Source organism: Callorhinchus milii, unplaced genomic scaffold, assembly GCF_018977255.1.
Source record: "Callorhinchus milii isolate IMCB2004 unplaced genomic scaffold, IMCB_Cmil_1.0 Scaffold6, whole genome shotgun sequence".
Taxonomy (NCBI): Eukaryota; Metazoa; Chordata; class Chondrichthyes; order Chimaeriformes; family Callorhinchidae; genus Callorhinchus; species Callorhinchus milii.
Window position 1 is genome coordinate 4,541,852 of NW_024704747.1, and position 25,534 is coordinate 4,567,385.

The window sequence follows — 25,534 nt, forward strand, 5'->3', positions numbered from 1 at the left end:
TCTGGAAAGGTTAGACTACATAGCCATAATTAAATAAGCATAATTAAACTGACATGAATATTGTCTTTTGCCAATACTCTCCGGAATTAGATAACCAGGATGTGTCACTCCGGGAACTTGAGCACGCATTCCATTCTAATAAATATTTCGGGAATTTCCATGTGTAGGTGGGATGCATGGTTTGGATACTCTTAAGCATGGTGATAGGTTTCCGCATGTGTCAGACACTACCCAGCTGACTAAAACAAAATCGTGCACGTAGGGCATCTGAAAGTGAACACTTATTGTATAAGCCGTAAAACTCAAGGTAGTGCATTTAACAAAAACATAAACCACGTACAGTACCAAACTTTAAAAATCTTCAAACAAAATACGAGCAAATATACTCCATTTCATGTATAGAATGCATGTCATACAGCAGTCACTATACAGTTTATTCTTAGGGGAACAGCAAAAGTTTCTGTACAATATTTAACAATCTTATCCATCTATCCAGGCCTCTCCCTGGGGCCTCTGTTTGCTAGGTATTTGTAGAAATTGCCAAGTACATATCCAGTATTACAGTAATTTGTGCCCACAAATGCACAGAACATTGATACAGACTAAAGCAAACATAGCTTAGAGGTATGTGTATCAAACAAACTGCTTTAAGAACTCCCTGGTGGTAAGTTCTGAGGTAAGCAATGCTTAATATAGAGTATATTTTGTATCATTCCGTCCAACAGACCCATCTTGCGAGTGGCCACTTGTTATAGACAATTCAGTAGAAATGGTCATTGTATTGCATCATAAACTCGAATTGTACTTCAGAGCAAACATGTCTACCCTACAAAATGCAGGCAGCAAACGGAGTTCAAATCTACCAAAGAATAATTTTGGTAATAGTTTAAAATTTGACATTACAACGAACAGTTTGTTCTCGGGAAGAAATGATACAAACCACACTTTATATAGTACAAGTATTTCAACAGAGAAGATTCCTCTGGCTGTAATGAACCTGTGTTTTTGAGACAGACACCAACTGACGGTTTAATCTGAAGTTGTACAAGTGGGCATGTTGAAATACATACACCATTGCATTTGCCCTTTCTTCCCTCTCTGCTTGGAGTATGGGGACAGATTTTTTTTTCTTCTTTTAACGTTGCAATTTTCTTGCTCTGAGGCTGTGCATAACAATTAGTGTTTTTTTTCTCCAGTCTATTAAAAGATCTGTCATTTTCATAAGCAAGCACTTCACATATGCATAAAACATTCATTCACAGTGAGTTCCTGATTTGCAAATGTTTTAAAGCTGCAATATATTCTAGGAGAAATTTAACATGGGGGAGGGGAGGGAAATAATGCAAAAAAAAAACTAAATGAAGTTATTTTGTAGAAAGTAATGCTAATGTTCAATTTTCTTCAGTATTGTTAAAACCACTTTTGGTAAAAATAAATCTGATGCACTGAAAATTGGGTCTAATATTAAACAATTAAAATGTCAACTGAAGTCTGTTAGAAACTTACTTGCACTCTAAGAAAAAAAATTCTGACACCTGAAACTTATCATGAAAAATACCAATTGTAGTGAACCTGAAGGAGAGAGAAGCCAGTGGGGCTAAAAATTCAGGAAGAGATGAGAATAAAGAATACACAAAAGGAATATCAGGAATATTTCGCTCTAAATTACAAATGTGTGCTTCTTATACTTTTTTAGTGGGGTCTTGGAGGAGGCTGCTGAGAACAAATCTGTAAGGAACCTTTTTTCTCAAAAGTTGCTTTCATGATGATATACTGCAGCTTTAACTAATACTTTTTTTTGTCACTATTCTTTTACAATGGGATCCTGACAAAATTAAGAGCTTTAAGTGAACAAGCTCTTCATAACGCAGTCTGTTCGGTCAAACAACTCAACTTTAACTGTAAATCTATTGTAAAATATGAACACTTCAGTGTTGTTAACTATCTCAACCATTTGGCACCTAATCACCATTCACACAGTGTAATTTTACTGGTTTTGTGGTAATCTACACTGCGTTGTTTTGTACTGAAGGATTCAGTTATGTTGTGACAATGCAATGCATGGTTAACACTCGGTTGAAGACAACCAATCCCTAGCCCTAAAGGGTGATCTGAGCAGCACTTATAGTGGTTAGTTTTAATTTAAGTTAGTTCTGCTACAATGTGTAAAACTGTGTATCTGTCTGGGAACAGAAGAAGTCAGTACCAGTCATCTCTACATATATCTATTGCATATATTAAAAATATAAAAACTTATTTCCTTTGTCCTGAAAGCTTTTATAACCTATTCAAATGGCACTACAATTAGTGTAGGTCTGCCACCACAACTCAAAACAGAGAGGGTTTTTAGGGTAACAAATTCCTGAGGTTATGTTGGTACAGTGACAGGTAGAGTAATGACTGCACTTTTGCTAACAGATAAGCAAAATTACTTTACATATGTAATGAAAGGGAAAACTTAAAAATGATATATTACTTTACAAAATAAAAGCATTCAGATTTAAAACACCTCCAGTGTTATTTATATATCGCAAGCTAAAAACAGAAAAGCATGCGTACACCTTCGAATTCTCTATAGACACAGCAAATCTAAAATAAGGAAGTGCTTTCGGAAGCCAATACTGGGGCAAAAGATACTTGCAAAGCCTCACTTAGCAAAGGAGCTATTAGAAACGGACAACTGCATGATAAAAATTATTACAAGTAGCTAGCACAGGAAAACAAGGCAGAAACACTTGAATGGCCATCTCCCATTGGCATAGAAAGGTATAATTTACCTTTTTTTAAAAAATGCAGTAATTTTATACATAAAACTACATTAAGGTCAATTTTCAATTCAAATCTGTTAAGAGTTATCAAACTAAAAGTACTAATATAGTTTATCAAATATGGAAACTGAGGTATACCTTGTTGAGGGAGGTTTATGGTTATAATGTAATGCTTGAAGCTTCTTTGCTATGTCCCATCAAAGAATCTTGATTTGTTTATACATATAACAGCAGCACACTAAACATTCACAACTATGTCATATTGGCATTACAATAGTTCTTTGTGAACGCAAACAGCAAATGCGATAAAAACGAATTGCCCTTTTTTTCTGAAATGAAATGCACTGTCATTAAAAACTAAGTTTTTTTTCTGAAGGACTGAAACATCCTTTTGAGAAGCCACCTGGTTCACTCCAGCTTTGACCGCCCTCATTTTACCAAAGGAAGAACCAACGTCTTTCTATGGCACGTTCTTGAGGACTCGTCTATTTTCCTGCTCAGCTTCACCTATGTCAGAAGAACGTAATACATACTACTTCTTTCAATGTCTCCAGTGAAGCTTATTGAAGTATTGAGTGACCCATGCTATAAACATGTTGTCTTCCAATGCCACCAGCAGTGGTGCACTATGCCTTTTTTATCCACTCGTCTTTCCATTGGCGACCAGTTCTTTAGCGGGTAGAGATACGATACTGAGTTTGTCGTAACCGGTCAATTAAATTCAGCATAGCAGCTCTATTGAGAGTCCAGTGTCTGTCTTATGACCCCTAGAGCCATCATAGGCTGGATTCTTTGGGTGGAAAGTCAACATTTGTTACCATGGTGACTACTGTCACAATGTTATCTGTAGTAATGGTGCTCGTTAGTCTTTGCATCTGAGTGATGCGTTCTGCTACGCAGCAAGCAGATAATCTGGCCTCCGCATCGTGATCCCAGCATTCTTCCGTCGTCTCACACAGCACGGCCATTCCCTGTCAGGGGGGGGGAAAAAAAATTTAATTGATCAGATTGAAATGAAAAGTGTTACACTTCTAAAAGGATTCCACAATACATAAATGAAATCTAATTTGGACTCATCCAATGAATGACAAGTGGGGGATTGGCCCCAACATCAGGCAATGTGGAGTCCTGTAGCTCAGTGCTAACCACTTTGGAAGCGAGAGACCTGAGTTCAATTCCAGGCAGAGGGCGAAACCTTGGGCAAGTTTCCTTACTCCACACAGAGCCTAATAATAATCCCTCCAAATACCAAAAACAATAATAAATTGGTCATTTTCAATCTACGACTGTCTGTGGGACATTGCTGTGCACAATTGGCTGCCGCGTTCGCCCACAAATATACAGTCAATTCACTTTACAGTGTGTTCTGTGAAGCGCTTTGGGACGTCCTCCCGACGTGAAAAGCGCTATATCAAATGCAAGGATTATTATTATTATAATAATGTGGACTAGAAAGTTCCAGGTTCAAACTTTGGTATCACTTGTGTCGTGCTCCCATTGTTAAAGAGGCACCATCATAGACTATTACAGGACAGAAAGAGGCCATTCAGCCCATCATTCCTGTGGCATCCACCCCATTTTAAGGTGTACATAAAGCGAAGAGAGGATTGGTCTCAGCTGTGATGGCTTCCGCACTGAAATAGTCTGCCAGAATTCAGTACCAAGTCTCACAGAAGAATAATGGGCACAGAAAATATTCAACAAATTAAAACAATGCATTAATTCTTCTCATGTAGAGCCAAATACATCTAACGTTTTTTGCCACTTGCTGCATATCCCAACTTAGGCATAATATTATTTCAACTATACCGATTTGTAAATACCATTTTTTTAAAAAAAACTTCAGAAACTGAATAAACTAATAAAATCTGTCCAGTAATGAACACAAGTAATTTTATTTAATCAGCTCTGACCTTTTATGCAAAGGAGCCAAACTGACAGCACTTAAAAGGCTACTACAAATGCCAAAATCCATCTTACTTAAAACTGGAGAAGCAGAATTTGTTTTACTCTAAAAAATACAATGCGTAAAACTTGAAATCAATATGTATCTGGACTTTTGATTGCCCATATAACCTTGTTCCAATTTTCTGAGCATTCGCAATTCACCTTCACCGAATACTTTAATCAAACTGAGGTGTTTCATCTTGTTAATATGATGGAATAGTATACAGATTCTTTGTGTTGCAGCACCTCTGTTGAGCAGAACATACTGCAACAAATCATAAGGTTTGCTGTTCAGAATTGCCCCTCGAAAATAAAAAAAATCCAGAAAGAAAATTTACTCACAGGATGTTTTTGCCAACATTCTCTGAAGAGAGGCCTGATCTTCTTATGCACAACCACATCTTGCATATCCTCAAGAGATGGATGCTGTCCGACTTCCTCTTCAAATGGCAACATATATTCATCCACTGGACCTGCGGGTCAAACACATTAAACAGCATCTCCTCAGTACAGGTTTCAAATATTGATCAAGACAACAGCAAACATTGCCCCTAAAACGTAAGCGTTTCTGCTATTCAGTTTTTTTTAATAAGGTCAGAGGTAGGAAAAATACATGTCGTCTTTAAAAGGGGGGAGTGTATAGAGCATCAAAACACAGAATTCTTTATATTTGTAAGAGACAGAGGACATTGAATGTAAGAGAAAGCAGTTAGTGTTAATCTGTAGAAAGGGTCAGTCATAGGAAGATGTATACCGATGATCACCTTAAACAAAACTGAGATAGGAGTGGACTGTTTTTGAAGTTCGAGAGGAGGATTTTGCCAAAGAAAAGAAAATGTGTACTCTTTAAACTCAAATAGGTTCAAAGACTTTTTCCCTCTCCATTCAGCCAGACCATCTGGGTCATATAGCTAACATGAAACTGACAGTCAAAGCATATTTGGGAGCTTTAACTTTTTAAGTGCTAATCTAATTGCATTTATTTTTAACTCATTTTGGACTACAAAAATTATTGGTTGATGAATGTGGTCAACGAGGCCAGTATATAAATGAAGACTGCCAGTGGGTGCAATCCACCCCACCCCATAAAAAACCTTCTTCAATGGTTAGTCTCAAAACAGTCACTAACTAAGTTTCAGTGTTGCCTAGTTGATTGGATTAAGGCATTGCTAATATATAGTTTGATCTTTGTTTTGAGGGATAGTTTTCTTCAATAAGTATCCACTTTGCTAAAACCTTCTTTAAAAGTGTATTGGGGAGCTAAGCAAATGCAACCTATAATGAAAAATATAATAATTTGGTAACTCAATCCACGAGTTTGTGAGCACTGCTGCGCTCAACTCGCTGCTGCGTTTCACCCACAAAATATACAGTCAATTCACTTTACAGTATATTCTGAAGTGCTTTGAGACGTCTCAATATCAAATGCAAGGATTATAATTATTATTACATTAACCTATTATTAGATGTATTAGAAGCAGGTGGAGGAGTGGAGAAATTGCAATGGGGTACCAAAGAGAAACAGCAGAGAATTCCCACAGCCTTAGAAGCTACAGGAAGTAAATCTAGATGACTCTGCAATTGAATCTTGGTGGACAAGAAACAGAACCTTGGTACGGAGGATAACCGCTAGGAATGTTGCCTCCGTGGTCTCACAGGCAGAAGTGGTACACAAATCAGCATGATGAATATGGTATGTGAACTTGAAATTGACCGACCACCACAAGTAGATAAATGTATTTTGCCGTTGTACGGAAGAAACAAAATATGACCCACCATCTGCAGCTGTGCACCTTGATGCCAACTCCCAGAGTACAAGACCCATCGAGTACATGTCTATCCTTAAGAATGCATCCCTCTGGAAATTTATGGCACCTTCCAGCACCTCTGGAGCCATATACCTTCGAGTGCCCACCTTGGATGAAGGAAAAACAGAAGTTTTTGTGAATTCTGTAAAATGCAAGCTGCCATCTTCAGGTCGTGCCTGAAGATCTTCCTCTTTGACCGTGTTTATGGTCACCTCCCTCCTTCGCCACTGTCAAGCTCTCTGGGATGCAGTGCTGTGTGAGGGGTGCTGTGCAAATGCAAGATGTTGTTTACTGCAGAAATTTCCATCAATCAATCATGGGTGGCAGTGTCAGGATTCTCACGAACATCCAATGCAAAATGACTCTAGATTTTTACCAGAACGTAAGAAAAAAAATGGAACAGGAGAGAATGAAAGAATATGCACAAAAAGGCAATTTTCATTCCCTGCACATTTCAAATTCATCGTACGATTCACGTATGTTCTTGTACAATTCTGATTAAATTGTCACAATCAATGCAAAATCAAGTGGGCGAAAAAAAAAATCATAAAAGTAGCTTGGGAGATTAGAATCTCAATAACTGTGAGACATTTGCAAATAAATTGTGGAGTCCTGTAGCTCAGTGGTTAGAGCACTCGCTTTGCAAGCGAGAGACCAGGCAGAGGGCGAAACCTTGGGCAAGTTTCCTTACTCCACACAGAGCCTAATAATAATCCCTCCAAAACAAAAAAAAACAACAATAAATTGGTCATTTTCAATCTACGACTGTTTGTGGGACATTGCTGTGCGCAATTGGCTGCCACGTTCGCCCACAAATATACAGTCAATTCACTTTACAGTGTGTTCTGTGAAGCGCTTTGGGACGTCCTCCCGACGTGAAAAGCGCTATATCAAATGCAAGGATTATTATTATTATTATTATTAAATAGCCTAGGATGCATTTCAGATGAGGTTTATGGATTAAGGCTTAGCCCAATTTATTTGTGACTTTAAAATCACAAGCAGTACATCAGAATGACTCGAGAATTCTTAAGTTCTCATTTTTCATATGATAATTTCTGGCAACATTTTTGCCGTCTGTACCTGTCCATGAGTGTCGCCAGCTGACTTCCCCGCTTCAAATCTCAAAGCTAGACCAAAGTCTCCGATACAAGCTGTGAGGTTGTTCTTCAGCAGCACATTTTTACTTTTGAAGTCCCTATTGACACAAAGCAGAAATCTTACAAATTAATATCAAGATTTCAAAAATCAAATTGCATTTCTTCAATAACAATAGCAGGACTACCTGTACAGCACTTGTTTTCCATTCCTATATAAAACATTCCTATATAAGGTGTCAGTCAGCGTGGCTCAGTTAGCAACATGTGCCTCTAGGTTCTGTGTGCACACTGGGAGTTTGAACTCAGCCTCTGCTGACACTCCAATGCAGTCCTGTTTGAGGGCTGCAATGTCAGAGGTGCTGTCCTTCGGATGAGATGGAAACCAAGGCCCCATCTATCTATTCAGGCATTTTAAAAGAGAAGGAAATGTCTCCCAGTGACCTTGCCAACCATCACCCAGATAAAACAAAATGACCATTTGCTTCATAGCTCTGTGTGGGGAAATGGGGTTTTACAAATTAGCCACCAATCGCCCAATCTCAAAAATAATCCCTGTTGCAGTAAAGCAGCAGCGTACCTGTGAGCAACAGCAGGTTTGTGCCCATCCTTCAATCTAGGAATATCTTCATGAAGATAAGCAAGGCCTCTGGCCATGCTCTCAGCAATGTGACATAATTCATTCCATGTGATCACATTTGCTTTCAGAAAATCTGAAAGGGAACCCTGGAAAGGTACAGATTAAAAATTAAAGTCCTTTTGCTAAAACTGATTTACGCACGACTCTTTTTCTTTGGGATCATTTACTTTTCTAATATTCTTACTAGCATTATCCACCTACATTATGCATCTTTTTAAAGGACTCTAGATATTCCTTAGCACACAAATATATATAAAAAAGTTATATTCAACAAAAAAACATGGGGCTGTTTTGGAAACAAAAAGTCCACAGCGTTTTGATTAATTCCTCAAATGTGTTCTATGCATCAACTCACATATTACTGTTTAACATTTTTAAGCACTCTGAGATGTACTGAGGGGCGCAACACAAATGCAAGCTGTTGTTGAAGTAGTCTTTATTTTTGCGGTGACATTATAATGGCCTACAAAACTTTTACTGAAGTCAGGATTAAACAATAAGTGATTTCAGAAGCTGAGTTTTCCCTCTACAGTCTGGGCTACAGTCCTCAAATCTATTTTACCTTTTCATGGAAGGTAGTTATCAACCACAGCTCCACATCAATATTTGTGCCTCGTTTCTCTGCACCAAGGAAATTCAAAATATTGTCATGTTTCATTCCAGGTAGAGTGAAGATTTCATATTCGTTTTGCCAAGATTGTTTGTCCTACAAACAAAAGGTAGAAAACAATGCAACAGATCAATGTGGGGATCAAGCTTTACTGAGCAAAGCACTTTACTTTAATAGAACCACAATATTGTAAAATACCTTTATATTAAATTGCCCAACAATATTATGTAGAAACGTAATATTCAGATCCTAAACATCAAACATTTGACCAAAGTGCTGTGACTTACACCCAGCTTTTTGCTCCTTTGCTGCTTCAACCCAACAGGTGATAAACAAGTGGTGTGTGTGTGTGTGTGCGCGCGCGCGCGCGCGTGCGTAAGAAGAAATCTCAGACTTTTTCTGAGTTTTTAGATGCTGCCTTCCGAACAAACTACATAAACTGAAAAAGAAATAACTGTTAGCATGAGGTTACCTCCAGTAAAGGGGAAGCAATTATAGCTAAGCAACATTAGCAGTAGCAGAGATACTCTCCTAAAAAGGCACATAGAAAACCCTTCGCTGTGTTCGCACAAATAAAATTGTGTGCACCTGACTGGCGCGATTCACCCGCAAAATACAATCTACTCTACAGTTTATCCTACGAAGAATTTTGACACGTTTTAACTATTTGATAAGGCACTTTTATCAAATGCACGGATTATTACGGAGACCGCCTTCGTCGTTTGCATTGAAGCAACGTCGAGTGAAACGCATATTCACACAAATTGACAACAGGGGGAAAAAAAATGAGGAATGGGAAGAAAAAAGTAACAACAAGCACTGTACTGTACCTGAACTGGGAATATTTTGACGGCCACATAGTCATTGAGCAGCTGGGCCTTCCACACGCAACCAAAGCGCCCCCTGGCTTTGATCTCCAGTAACTGCAGTGGTTTCAGACCAAGTATGGGAGAAGGTGGAGGTGGCCCGGGGTCCTGTAAAGAGTTAAAATAATTCTGGATGAGAAGCTCGTCAAAAAAAAAAAATCTTGCGTTTAATCTACGAGGAAGAAAAGGTCATCCAACCCCATTGTTGCAAAAATCTCTATTCCACATTTCCTTTCTGATAAGCATTTTGGAAAAAAAAATCATGAAAATTCAAAACGGGTCGAAACGTGTTTTTTTTTGAAAATCCAAGATAAAGGCCGACCCACCAAATGTTATGTCCTATGGAGAATAATTCTAGAACTTGACATTGGGGGGGGGGGAGAAAGCAAGTGAATAGTTATACAATACAATTTTAGGTTTAATGTAACACCTTGCAAGTCAGTAGGACACCCGAAAGTGCTCAACAATGCTGACTGGGCACCTGAGCCATACTATATTATTACGCAATACAAAATTACATTTGTATAGACCCTTTCATGTCTGGAGGACGTCCCAAGGTGCGGGACGGTAGGCATTTGGACTATACATCTGGCAATGGATATTTTGGGCTCTAAATTTTTTTTTTTTTATAAATCAACTGTACATAAGGCAATTTGCATTTACGTGCAGCTTCTTTCGTTGTAAACCTGGAGCTGAGAATATTTCATTAGCGCAATAATTTCAAAATGGAATACAAATTTCAAATTTTTTTTTGACAGAAGTAATGGTGTTTCAGCCTGACACTCGCGGATACAAAAACGCTGTGCTCTCAAACTGGAAAGCAAACAGCAACCATCAGAATATGCTCTGCAAATACATGTCTCATCATTGATATCTAATAATACAAAAATTCTCCCCCTGCAATTGGTTGGGGTGAGAAGAGAAAGCTACAAGAAATGGTGAGTGAGTGCTTTCTGTGAATCAAAAGTCCTCAGCCTTCTTTTAAGCTAACAGTTGTCATGAGGTCCAGAAGCAAGTCTTTTGCAGCTAAGAAACCTGGCTAGAACAAGCTTTATTAAAATATTGTTGAGCAAAAACATCCGAAAATGGTAGAGTTAGCAGAAAGCTGCCCAACAATCACCTAAATCAAATTTTTAAAACAAAATCCAGCACCTCAACAAAAATCTAACACCTAAGGTTTGCAAAATTCATGAAGCTACACTGAATAAAGGTGTGTTATAACAGTAATGGAAGACTGAAGGAAATGTATGAATCCATAAGTGAAAGAAAATGTTGCACATAAAGCATGAACACTGGTGGAATGCTACATACAGGTGCACACAAATATTCCTTTGAGGGGACTTGCAAACTAGGTTGTGGTGCTTGCTGGCAATGGTTGACAACTGTCCAAAGACCGTCTAGTCTACCTGGACCAGTGCCCCAAACTGTGGAGAGACACTAATGGAAGACTGAGGTAGTGGATGAATGTTACACCTAACATGCATCTGTATAAAATGTTTTCATTTTGGGAGGGGGCCCTGACGGGATAAATGACGTTTGTACAGAGGAGCTGATAGCATTCTGGAAAATTCGCCCACAAATATACAGTCAATTCACTTTACAGCATATTCTGTGAAGCACTTTGAGACGTCGAGAAGACGTGAAAAGCGTTATATCAAATGCAAGGATTATTATTATTAACAGTTGATCTTTCAGCATCGATGCGGTTTCCCCATTTCAGGTATTTATTTAATTTCTCAGAAGTTGATCCCTCGTATCGCAACAAATATTACACTTATCTATGTTATTCACTTGGTAAACAACACAGACAACGATCAGGCCCGTCAGTAATGCTGTAGACCAGACTACACTTGGTACAATTAAATGTTTTAAACTGCAGTAAACCTTTTTGTATAGCGATGACATTGGCAAAATCTTTTTGTGGCTCTTTTAAAAATTAAGTATACATTATTTTCAACAAACAGACAATTTTTTTAAAAAGCAAAGGAGCATTAAATATTGTGCACTTACTATCAATGCCTACATTTAAAAACTGTAAACAATATATATTTATATCTCTAAACAAATTTATTTACAACAGGATTAAATACAATGACAAAACAAACTTTTGGAGAGGATTCAACTAAAATCTGGGAACCAAATGTCGTTCCAGCTTGTGCATTCACATTTTCAGCTGCAAGAACACAAGCATCAGTGTTTGTAAGGATGTCAAAGTTTAAGTGTCATCTACAATCAGTTTTCATTGATGGACTCAACCTCAAGTGAAATGTAGATAATGCAGAATTAAAGGGGAAAAAGGGGAGAGAAATTCTCTCTTGAAACATTGGCATGAAAAATGAGTGAACCCTCTAGATAATCTGATATTCCAAACCTGAAGAGTTACGAGTTAATTAAATTTATCTTACCTCTATCTCTATATGAAAGGCATGCTTGAGAAAGGAAAAGCAAAAGAAATTACTGTTTGCGCAAAGCATGGAGTCAAAACAGATAAAGCATTTCAGTGAATGATAAATGTTCTCAGAAGAATACTGATGCATTTTTTTTTAATCTGCCATCTGATTCCTGGAATTGGCATTAGCTCGTGTGCAGAGCTTATTTCAACATCTGCAATATGACGAACACCATTGCTGCATTGTTGATACAGATTGCAGTACTGTATGAATACCATAATACTTAGTACTGAAAATCGATGCAAACTAAACACAGATTGAATGGAGTGAAAATGAGCTCAATGGTCAAAATTTCAAGCAAAATCAGAAATAAAAATAAGTCTGTATGGCTATTAGAGTATCTCAAATTATAGTATTTCATTCAGGATATAATGCCAGTTTTTTGAACAAAATATTAATTGAAATTAACTTCTCATCTTATTTCCTTGGCATCTCCCCCTCCAACAAAAAAATTAGAGGGTTATTCAATTATTAAGTTTGAGAATCCCCCCAGACTTTCAATTTTGATGTTCAAAACTTCTACTTAATACTGACTTAGAAATAATACATTCCACTATCTACAACTCACAAATGAAAAGAAAAAAAACAAAAAGCTTAATACTCGATTCAGACAGCTGAAAGAATTATGGTGACAATATACGGCAAGTGATTTATCTGTAGCACTGTAAAAAAAAAAGAGAATCCAGGTGACTTTAAAACAACTTTTCAGCTGCGTGTTAATTTGAGTCTTTCACGTGGTCAAAGCCGCAAATGTTGCGTACTCAACTTTCAAGGGATTCCAAAAGAGACTTTTCAAAGGAAAAAGTAATTCAAGGAATTTACAGATTATGGATTAAAGATGTTCACTTAGTGTAAAGTTGAAGAAAATCATAATTTCTTCACAATATTACTTATTGATAAAAGTAATCCAGAGACAAGTTGCTGAACGGTTATTCTACAGAGCTCACTGAGGAGGATGCATTCAATGTACATTGCTTAGTAGTAAATGGTTTCCATAAGGATCCTCTAAGTATTAATCTTCTGAGAAGCTACTCGCTCCAGTTTCCAAACCAATTTGGAGGTGAACATTTTCACTTTGTTCCTACAACAGTCAAAACTCTGTGGAGGCGGAAATTAATCCTTGTATTTAACGTTGAGCCTATAACATCAGAATGTCTAAAAGCATTTCGCAGATAACCATCGTGAGTCGCGGCTGTGCATTTGTAGGCAAAGGTGCCAGCCAACACCTGCACATTTTGGTCTCACAACCAGCCGTGAAGTGAATGACCGATTTATCCAGAGGAATGCTGCCTTGACACTTGAACGAGACTCCTCTCTCTTTTCTAACAGTGTGACGGGGTATTTAACATCCACCAGAAAAGGTAAAGTGGTTCATAAATAAGAGATAGAGACAGTCTGAACTGGAGTGGCCAATCTCAGCTGGGAGCAGTAACATTAGTCTCAGGATCCCCTTGGCTATAGCAGAGAAAAATATCAGCCAACGCTCCTACTCCTCAGCACCATCCAGTGATCACCGCTGTAACTGCACATGCAAAGGCCCTAAACTAAAGACAAGACGAACAACAGCAAATAAAATCTGCTGTCGAATCTCACGCAATTCGGAAGATTGCAGAGTTTTTTTTTTTCAAAAACCACCCGGGGGATCACGTCTCAAAATAAGTGAGCGACTTTCAGAAAGAAAGGGTACAGGGCAAAACTGAAACATTAAAACCGCCTTCACGATAATCGGAAAATATATTCGATAATTTAAAGACGCTAAACATACACCTGAAAAATTTGGACATCGCTTCAAAACTATACAATGATGCTAATCCGTTACAGTACTTTATTTGGTTGAAATAGTATGCTAATAACTATGTAAGACAGTTGATAATGTCCTTTTTCTAAGAAATTGGCCTTTTTGAAATTGCACTAGATTCATATGAAGAAATCTTCAGCACTATTGGAAGGGAAGTACAATAGTTAGTAAGATAACCAATGAGATATGTCCTAACAATAGGATCTGAATTGTTTTATTCACATCTGCCATGTGGCCAACTGTCAGAGAAAGATTTAACACTGGAACTTTCTTTTCAAAGCCAGTTCAAATTAGTTAGTTATTTCAAAATGTTGAAATCCTCTTTTACTGGGGGGGAAATATTCTAATATCAATTGCATTATTTGGTTTCATAAATATGAGAAATTACAGGACATTTCCAATCACACTAAACTAAATATAGTGAACAGAGAACAAAGCAGGAAACTGAAAAAGGACAGATATTTTAAGCGAATGTTTGGAATGCTGGATAGTGCAATTCGATATGCAAAGGTTTGGATACAAGAATTACAAAAAGGATAACTTTTTAAACATAGACACATAAGATGGGGCAGGACAATAAAGATCCAGGGCTCAGATGTGAATTAAAATATTTTGCGAGTACAGAATGCTAATCAAGAAGAATAATGAGACACTGGGCTAGATTACAAAAACATGGAATATAAAAGCAAAGACGTAGTGCTACAGTTGTATGGAGTGTTGAGTAGATCTGACTTGGAGTAACATGTTAAAAATATGGAAAAAATTGGTGCTATAAACTTTATGGCAGAGTAGAATAGAAATTGTTTGGCCCACTGTATACCATTCCTTACAATGTTCCCATCTGGCTTTCCTGAAAAAAATACTTAAACCTATTCCCCTCCTACAAGTTAATCCATCTTGGATAAATATATACCGATTTAAGATCCTATCGTTGAAAGATACTATCACTGACATTCATGAATTTAAAACAAAACTGGGAAGCGTTCCACAGCACCTTTTTTTCTTAATGCATCAATTGCATATCCACACACAAAATATAAATAATACACAAAAAAAAACTAAGGGGTGAATGCATCCGAGAGAAATAACATTTTACATCAAAAGATATGATCAAAGCAACATTAGCTGTGCGCAATTGACTGCCGCGTTCGCCCACAAATATACAGTCAATTCACTTTACAGTGTGTTCTGTGAAGCGCTTTGGGACGTCCTCCCGACGTGAAAAGCACTATATCAAATGTAAGGATTATTATTATTATTATAACTGAACTTGCAGCTTTAAACACTGGATGGCAGTAATACCTTATAAAATTAATTCTCGTTGATGCAAAAAAGCACTGAGTTCTTGCGAATTGACAATGCAGAGAAGCAAATAAAACACACATTGTGCAGAATCACTGATTAGCCTGTGCTGGAAAATTCTACATCAGTCCCGTGACTTTGTTGTGAACTGGCAGTATTCAAGTTATTTGTATGGGAATGAATACTTCCTTGACGAACAACACAAGGTGAAATTGAAGGTTTTTTTCGGTTCACGTCTCAAGACTTTCCTCTTCGACCGTGCACTCACCTATCCCCTCCCCCGGCTCGGCGCCAGGCTCCGCCACTATCAAGCGCTCTGAGACACTAGCCTGCAAGAAGAACGCTATCTAATGCAAACTTGTTGTTTTAGTCTTAATTCGTAGCATGTTTTGACACAGATTTCAGATGCAGCACTGATAACTGCTCAGCTACTGTCAGCTACACACTAAGCCAAAGAACAATTCCACTAAATTAACGTCATTCAGCTAGATGCTGATGAAAAGCTATCATTCTGCAATGAGGCATCACCTGAGTTCAAAAGGTAAACAAATCCCTCCGTTGCTTTGTTTAAAATTGCAATTAACATTTATGTCGCGCCCTCCGTGCTGGGCAGTGTCCCAGAGGGCTTGGCAGCGGCAGCATCTGACACCGTGCCAGAGGAAGAGGTGGGAAGGTGTCGGTCAGCACGATCAAAATGGAAGCTCTTTAGGCGGGATTTGAAAGTGGGAAGGGAGGGGGCAAGGCGGAGGGATTGAGGGAGAGTTCCAGAGTTTCGAGGCGTAGTGGGTATGGAGGTTTGTGCGGGTGAGGATCAGGGCGGCAGAGCTTTAGATTAATTGAATTTTGTGTATGGTGGAGCTGGGGAGACCAGCGAGGAGGGCATTGGAATAAAATGCAGTCTTGGTCAGGGAATGGATGTGGGGTAGATTCAGCTGCAGGAAATTTGCGCTCCTCCAGGCCTTGATGCCCATCAAACAAGCTGACAGGACTTCAGTGGACTGTTATCTAAATTTAATTTGTTAAATTTAATTAACGAACGGAAGGCCTATGGAAAGAAAAATCCCAGTCCAATCCAAATGTCCATGTCTCGAAGCACTCAGTAAATTTTTAATTTATTTTGGTTTCAAGGAGCTATCGGAAACCACTACGAGGGAGGAATTCTATAAAGTACTGTTCCCATTTGCTCTCACTAAAGATAGTTTTAAAGTAAGCAGTTCAGCCCAATTTGTAAATCTATTTTTGTTACTGTATAATTAAAGTCTCTGCTATTCCATTATCAACTGACCCAAGAAATAGCAACTAGTTTATTAAGAGAAGTATTCGGAAGTCTATACAACCTTGTCTTTCCCCGCCTGGAACCTTCCTTCCACAAGTACCAGAACTCTTTGGCCAATGCTTACAAGACTAACATCAGACAATTATTCACATTGAAGTAAGGTCATTGTTACAATCCTGCATCCCTACAAAATCCAGTTAACAGTATTTAATATTTTTTGAGAACAATGTACAACTTTCTTCCCAAGCCCAAATATTACTTACGCACATCAAAAAAAAGGAATAATGTTTTAGGAGAGCAGAAAAATAAATATGTATTAAAATTATCTTTTCATGTGCAAGTTTAGGATGAAATAACTGAAAGGATCTGTGAGTGACATACCTGAGTTGGAACAAGCACTGGTGGATATGCCAATTTATGATGCCTGTACATCCAGAAAGAGAACAGCACAACCACAGCAAATCCCATGATGGGTACCAGTGAATAAAGCAATATGTTGAACAGTGGTGGTCTTGGTGGAACCGGATTTGATGTTGCTGTGAAGGAAAGAAAATAATGAAGGAATTGTAGGAAACAAATTGCAGCACTGCCAGACCCAGATTACACTACTTACAATGAATTCTGAGGACTTAATGAGTTCGCTGCATTACAGGAATCTGCTTGGAGTAAACCAGCAAACCATAAAATTCCATTTACATTGAAAACATTCCATCTGTTGGGCTTATTAACTAGATTCAGTAAAACTCTTGTTATAATGAAATGATGACCTTCCAATTATGAATATCAGGACACTAACCTTCATGGACTGCTTGCCACCCCCCACCACCTCACCTCTAAGTGGGAAACTTACCTATAATTTTCTCCTGTTCAACAATGGACCTATCCTCATTTACTGATAATAAACAAAGGAATAATTTCTTTAAAAATCTTTCTAAAATGTTGCTGCATGATGTGTTTAATAAATCCTGTTTAAGCCTGAAGTTTTTATTTGAATCTCTTTTTGCAGAGGAGATTAAAATGTTTCAATAAAATTAAATAGTTTATGCATTATACCATACATTTTATTTGAAGGTTATCTTTAGGGCTTCCAATGTTTTCTATATATCTTTACTGACAGATTGGCTCCTATAATATCAGAATAGATTGAACAGCTGTTTCCCGTAGGGACATTATTCTAGATTTAAGATGTTTCAAATGTAAACAGAGCTTCAGATCCTCAATTTTACAAAAATAACTGGAACTGACAGTCCCTGTGGGTTACATATAAGAAATGTTGTGTTTGCTGTTACCCGTTAAGATAGCTTTAAAAGGTTGTCCACATCACAGCTGACATGCATTATGTATTTTGGCAACAGAAAAGAACATCAATACAAAGCAATAAGTACAGCAATTCTAAAGCAATGGCAGCTAATTTCCAAACGTGCAAGAGCTTTTTTTGCCTATGTTTCAGTTGCAAGCACATTCATTCAACTAATCCAAAACAAAGCATTGAAGAATCATTCAGATTTGAAATCAAGTGTGTTTTTGGAGCAAGATCTATATATACATATATTGTATTCAAGATTGTATCTTGAATATAATTTAGATGTTAAGATGGGTTTAATTACTACACCAAATTTTTAAGAGAATTTACGCCTTTAAGAAGTTATAAATTAAGTCATGTGTTGACTGCACGACACCCACATGATGTGATCTGCCTTTCTTACATTGTATATATGCTAAAAAGCCACTTTATATAAAAAGACGAGAAGAAAGTTGTAGCTATAATCAAACATGGACGCAACTATTTCTGATGCATTCTTATCAAAAGGTTTGTAAAAATCGGGATAGCTGCAATATCAGCATTTAGTGGGCCCGACAAGGTGCTTGTTTTTATTACATTCTGGAAACTTCCACTTACTGCAGGAGACATAGCATTTTATGCACAGGAGGTTCTTTTATTCCAAACTATACCAAACCAAGGTGCCGAATTACAGGTGAATTTGTAACGGTTAGTAAATGATAATACTCATTATTAAAATTGCTCCAAGGTTGGGTTGTAAACATAAGTTAGTGAAGTTTCATTAGGTTGCAGAGGTAGGAAGGAGTAAGACCGTGGACAACTTTAAAGGTGAGGAGTAGGATCTTCTGGAGCATGGGGAACCAGTGGAGCCGCGTGAGGATGGAGGTGATGGGTTCATGGAGCTTATTGAGGGAGAGGACACGAGCTGCAGAGTTCTGAATAATCTGCAATTTATGGAGGGAAGAGTTGGGAAGTCTGGTGAACAGGGAGTTAGCATAGTCAAGCCTGGACATAATGCAAATGTGGATTAGGGGTTTCAGTAGCCCAAGGGAATAGATAGTGGCAGAGGTGGGCAGTGTTACGAAAGTGGGGAAGGCAGAATGGTCAATGTTACGGATGTGAGGTTTAAAGGACAGTTGAGGGTCGAACAAGACATCAGAGTTCTGTTCTAGCTCTGTGAGGTGGAGAGTTCATCCATGAATAGTGATGCTGTCAACGCCTGAGGTGAGGAGGCGCTGATGGGAGCCAAGCAGGAGAGCCTTGGTTTTGTCGACATTCAACTGTAGGAAATTGGCCCTCATCCAGGATTTGATGTCTGACAGACAATCCGTCAAGACAGCAGTGGTCCTGGAATCGAGGCTGGAGGTAGAGAGATAGAGTGAGGTATTATCTGCTACATGTGGAAGTTAACCCCATGCCTGCGGATAATATCCCCGAGCGGGAGCACGTAAATATTAAAAAGGAGAGGACGGAGGACAGAGCCCTGGGGAACACCATACGTGACGTTGCGAGGGATAGAAGAGAAGCCATTGGTGTAAACAAAGCAGTTAACTGCTAGATTTAACTTTTTTTTGCCGACTAATCGAATTGTGTTTGCCCAGATCATTATTGGAGCGCTTAGTCTATAAATCTCCATGGCTATTAAAATGTTAGAAGCAGGAAAACTTCACAATTAAAAAAAAAAACACAGAATATTTCGGCATGTTTAAAACCTAGGACGGTCATCGTTATTTTCTCAGTGCGGGCATCGTTAAAATGGCGGGAGAAAGATATTTAGGCAGAGTTTCCGAAGCTGATAAAACTTATAAAACCATAAAACTGCCAGAGAGCACGTAAAAAAATAACCTTCTTAGTAGCTGGTTTTAGCTTGTTAGTAATTCACAACAGTACCGCAACCTGCACTTGTCTTTTGCCAACCTGCCCTCGGGTTCTCTGTGCTAGGCAAACAGGGGAAGGAAGGCTGTACATTTTCTCTTCTCCTGAAGACATTACCATACTGGCAAACAAAAACTGCTTTGGGGAATTTTCAGTAGTTCACAACTGAGAGACTAGCACACCTTGCATTTGTCAAGGTTCTTGGCTGACCAAACAAAAAGATGAGCATCAAAGTAACACTGAGCCAAATAATCTGTTCTTGTCTTTCTTCTCTAAATATGTAACTTTAAATCACTCCCCATTTTCTTCAAAACACAATTGTCTATTTTGAAGGACACTGGGAGGAAATCCCTTCTAGGCAGCTTCAAGAGATCATTAACATCCACCTGACCCAACAAGCCCTCATTTAATGTCTCACCCAAACAACGCCACTTACTCACCTGGTACTGCATTGGAGTGACAGCACAGACTAACTTGAGGCACTTAGTTAGGACTTGAATCCACAATGAACCCAGAAGCAAGAGTGAAAATGACACACATTGGCTAAGTGCGGAGCCAATTTATTGTATTTTAATTTAAGAGAAAATGCCAGAGAATTTGACCTCCCACATCTCGTTTCACGTGCCACATCATTCCCACCCTCGCTCGCCTCCACTGGCTCCCCATCCCCCAGAGGATCGAATTCAAGATCCTCATCCTCACCTACAAGGCCATTCGCCTTGCCTCCTCCCCTTCCTCCTTCAAGGCCGGTCTCAAGACCTTTCTCTTTGACCGTGCCTTCAGCTCCCCTCTCGACTCTCTTCCCCCTCCCCGCTCCCTCCCTTCCCTCCCCTCACCCTGACCATTTCCCCCCTCCTCGCTCCCTCCCTCCCCTCCCCTCACCCTGACCATTTCCCCCCTGCTTGGGTCCTGACCCAACTGTACAGCGCCTTGGGACGTCCTCCCGACGTGAAAGGCGCTCTATAAATGGAATCTTGTTGTTGTTGTTGTATACAATTAGACACTGTCACAAGTAGACATGTTTGGATCGCACCAATTCAGAATCTTGGCAGATTTCCACAAGTTCATTTCAAACAGTCATTGGAAGTTTGTGGAGTTAACAAATATCCCATGTTAATTCAGCACACTAAATAGGTTATTTGATCAGATCATCTCCATTCCAATTGTAACCCTTTTCCATCAGGACACACAACTACTTATTTTTTGCCTGCATTCGGATCTATTGCTATTCACTTCGGGTCTATTTTCCTCAAACCGAGACTAATGCAGAGTTTTACTAGACTGTTCCAATACAACTTTTATGCCTCAAAAATACTTGTATGCATTTGGGCATTGAACTCTAAAATGACCACTTACTTGCCTAGTTTAAAAAAAGTACCTGCTCTTTTCCATTTAATTGTAAACTTAAAAATTACAGAACGTAGTGAAGATAATTACAGAACTGGATATATTGCTGGAACACTGAATTAGCAGTTCAATCCTAGGACAATTATGTGTTTGCAATTGAGAACCTGTTTGTTCCAATAGAATGCAAAAAACTTAAATTATACAATGCATTCCCTGGTACCCCAAAAGCTTAGAGGTGTAATAACTACTACATTTGTTAAATGGGAACAAAAAATATGTTTTGCCATAGGCACAATCAGCAATATTTTCATTCTTATTGGTGCCAACTCAAATATGAAACTTCAAAATAGTCCTACTGATTTTACATAATGCAAATATAATAAACGTGTGCTACTTTTAATCTATTTATGTTGGTGTTCCAATTGCTGTTTGCTATCAAGAAACACCAGATGGAAAATGCTTGTTATGCGAACGTCAAGTGAATGTAAGATGTAAGAATGTAAGATCGGTCTTCCCTGTGATGCCTCTTGGTCAAATACTCTTAACATGCAATTTCTGCCCACACATGAACAACAACAGCAAAATTACGTTTATATAGCGCCTTTCATGTCGGGAGAACGTCCCAAAGCGCTGAACAGTCTGGTGTCGGGGCCCGAACATGGGGGAGGTGTAGTTGTGAGGGAAGGCAGAGAGGTGGGAGGGAGACCAAAGGCACAGTCGAAGAGAAGGGTCTTGAGACCGGCCTTGAAAGAGGCAAGGGAGGAAGCGAGGTGAAGGGATCATGGGATGGAGTTCCAGAGCGTGAGGGCAGAGAGGCTGAAAGCCCAGCCACTGATGGCAGGGCGGTTCGGGCGGGAGACATGGAGCAGGCCAGAGCCCAATGAGGGAGAGAGCAGGTTGGTAGGGAGTCAACAGGTCAGAGAAGTAGGAAGGGGTAAGGCCATGGATGGTCTTAAAGATGCGGATGAGGATCTTGAACTCGATCCTCTGGGGGATGGGGAGCCAATGGAGTCGGGCGGGGGTGAGAGGGATAGGGTCGCGGAGCTTGGTGAGTGAGTACACGAGCTGCAGGGGAGTTTTGGATGATCTGCAGCTTGTGAAGGGAAGAGTTGGAAAGAGTGAAGAGAAGAACAATGTCCACCTGGGAAAGGTAGATGGAGAAAATCTGGTTCCTATGGAACCATACCTCAGCAACGTCAGGAGGAGGGAAGAAAACAAGTGCACAAAAACAGGACGGGCGAGGGTGGAGCACAGGTACTGTGCAATGAAAAATTCAAACTGGTAAATTTCATAATTCTCTCCCCCTCCCAAAGAGGTCCATGGAAAAGGAATGAAATGGAATGCAAATTGAGGATTCCAGCACATGGAATATTTAGTTTTATTCAAAACATTACATTTCTTCTAAACTTCGATAGGAAAATATACTGTTTGCCTAGTTTTGTTTATTTACAAAGATACCCAATGTGAACTGTAACTTTTGCAAACTTGTCTTCAAGCAAAGTATGTGTTTCAAGATTTGAAAAAGTTCCTGTTCAACTTAACTATCCATTCATAATGGTCAATTACTCAATCATTTAATATCTAGAAAGATAATAAAGATGCAAACTTACGTTGCGGTGGAATAACCGGGGCATAAAAGAAACGCTCATTACACTTGGTACCTTCGCAACAACAGAAGAACACATCGGGGCTGGCTTTTGTTTCAATGCATTCACCCCTAGAAGACAACAAAATCACACCCTTTTGTTTTACATTTCTGCAGTTCCAAGTGGTCACACTGAACCGTATTAAAACTCACAATGAGGAGAATGCTAAGCTTATGAATTAAAACAGCAAAGCTAAGAATTCAGCAGTATATTTGAAAAGATTATCATGTAAAACGTACTTGTCATAGCAGTTCCGGTGATCCAGCCAACAGCCTTGTTTCACAATTTCTATTGAACCAGAGTTGTTTTTCCAAGTAGCAAAACAGTGTCGCCTTTTATCTTTTTCCCCATCACACTGTTCAATGCCACTGCGATTTGTTCGATCTTTCTCCCAGTATGCATTGAAGAAAATGCAGATTTGGTTCTCGGATCGACCCAAGATTGCACCTAAGAGGACATTTGAAATTCAAATTAGTTACGTTAAAATGTAAAAATATCTCAACACAAAAATAAGCTTGGCCTACAAAACACTGGACATATGCCAAAACATGTTTTGGGATTAGTTTAAGCAACTGCCACATACACATTCTGCAAACAGTCCTTTCTTTGTGAGGACACACCATAATACAAATAACCCTTACAACTGATGCTTTACATTGCCAAGCCATCTCAAAGTGCTTCACAGGATTCACTTTCAAGTGCAGTGACTCTGTATTTTGTAGGCGAATAAGGCAGCCATGTCGTGCGCGACGATATCCCACAAACTTCATAGTGATAAGTGGGTCAAGAAAAATGCATTTCACTGCCAAACCATCCAAATATTTTGGGAGAAGTAAACAATCCAAATATCCTGAGAAAGGAACTTTGTAGCAATGCCATTTGTGAGATTTATGATGCAATAATGGTTAACAATGCTGGAATATATGCCAATATCTTTGACACAAATCTTGCATAATACGGTTTATTACTAGTTTTCTGTTGTACTAACATAAACAGAGCAACAATAGTCAAGCATTGCAACATTTCAGTCTCCATGTTCTGAAAAGGGTATTGTTCAGCTTCACTGATTATATCGCTTGTAGTCATTTCAAATAAACTTAAGGCTTTTCTCTAATATAGTACAGAATCTAAAACACTTGCAATTGCTGCAGATAAATCACATTTTTGCAAGCAAATTACTGGTACATATTGTTGAAAAGACCAGCAGTGACCAACAAGTGAAATACCCTGTAGATTTGCAGTTAGTTACTTATTCTGCCCAGCGTCAATCTTGCCTTCTGACGAATACTTCCCAAGAGTAATGACACTGCGAAAGTAAACGTAAAGCTGATACCCTTGCAGAATACAAGATTCTGAACACTGCAACTAATCTATCATATCTTTTTACTTGTACACTACCTGCATTGAATAATCTGTTACAGCATGGGGTTTTAACTCCTTCAAAAGGGCGGCAATGTTTTCCGATCGAACATAAATTACAAAATAGGAATTTCGGTACGTCTACCAGAATATCAAGTGTTTTTCAAATCCCACCCAAGCTTTTTTAAGGACAGTTTTACCTTTTGTGTAAAAGTCAGGTGCACACTTTTAGTTTTTAAAAACAATAGTCATTACACAGGACACTTTAAGTGCTTCGAAATATTCAAGATGATGAGATGCCTAAAAAAAATTTATTTTCTTTAAATTAAATTTTTCTTTAATCCCACTTAACAGAAAATTCTATATTGTAATGTATTAGTTAGGCAATATGCAAATATCAACAACATGTATTTATACAGCACCCTTCACATGAGGTAGCATCTCCTAGAAGTGAAAAGGCCAACAAGTAGGTGCTATACCTTAGAATGATAATAATAAATAATAATCCTTGCATTTGATATAGCGCCTTATCACGACTGAGACATCTCAAAGCGCTTCAGATTATATTGTGAAGTGCAAATGTAATTTTGTTGTGAGCGACTGTACTTTGCGGCAATACAATGTAGGTCCTTCACACAATGAATTAATCATCATGCTATCAGGAGGTGACGGCGTAGGGCAGGTAATTCCCATATTTAGGATTTTAAAAAATTGCAGAGAGCATTCTAGGCTGTTAAAAAGTCACTATTCCTGTTTAAGGAGTCACAGAGACCTGGGAATGTTGGCAAGTTGCCAGACACTTGGTTGGCCAAAGAATGGTTTGTGGAGACGTACAATAATTTAGGGGAAGGGAGACGAAAGCTGTGTTCAGTTAAACCACACTATCTGCACATCTATTTGCCAAAACCTTTCACAGGTGGATCTGGATTGAACGGTTGGTGTTGCGCAAGCCTGGCACACAGTATTGAACTTGGACATCTAGAACATGAAGTTGTCTGGCACGTCATACTTCATACACTTAATCCTCGACGAGACAGACTATTGGAGGAAGAGCTGGACCAGAATTTCTGGCTATGTAAACATTGGTGTAAACAATTATACTTCAAACATTGTAAGAGAAATATGACCCCTGTTACAATGTTAATACAATTCAAACTTTGTAATTGTTTGAATCTCGTGAGCAGATAACTGCTCGAGGGATTCAAACAATCTTTCAAAGGGAATTGGATATTTTCTTGAAAAGAAAACAAATTGCAAGGCGATGGGGAAGGGAGAGTGGGATTAATAGGACAGCTCTTTCAAAGATCCGGCACAGGCACGATGGGTCGAACAGCCTCCTTCTGTGCTGTAGGATTCTACGATTCTAAGCTCTAACTGTTGGAATCATTGCCCAATCCGCAGGGATATTACGCACGTCTGAACTGGGGGTAGAGGATGGTGACAATGCTCTTACATGATTCATG

The 25,534-nt window shown here is 38.8% G+C and overlaps 1 protein-coding gene across 1 annotated transcript in view; it reads right to left on the reverse strand.

Annotated features, from left to right (window-relative positions):
• Nucleotides 1-386: 386 nt before the first annotated feature.
• Nucleotides 387-25,534, reverse strand: part of LOC103180467 (activin receptor type-2A) — a 63,478-nt gene continuing 38,330 nt past the window's right edge. The window contains exons 2-11 of the mRNA XM_007896356.2: nt 22,952-23,159; nt 22,677-22,783; nt 16,944-17,098; nt 9,701-9,844; nt 8,823-8,966; nt 8,201-8,346; nt 7,607-7,721; nt 6,492-6,630; nt 5,058-5,188; nt 387-3,739 (exon numbers count right to left, since the gene is read on the reverse strand). Of these exons, the coding sequence (XP_007894547.1) occupies nt 3,545-3,739; nt 5,058-5,188; nt 6,492-6,630; nt 7,607-7,721; nt 8,201-8,346; nt 8,823-8,966; nt 9,701-9,844; nt 16,944-17,098; nt 22,677-22,783; nt 22,952-23,159 (1,484 nt within the window). The 3' untranslated portion in view covers nt 387-3,544. The remainder of the gene's footprint in view (nt 3,740-5,057; nt 5,189-6,491; nt 6,631-7,606; nt 7,722-8,200; nt 8,347-8,822; nt 8,967-9,700; nt 9,845-16,943; nt 17,099-22,676; nt 22,784-22,951; nt 23,160-25,534) is intronic.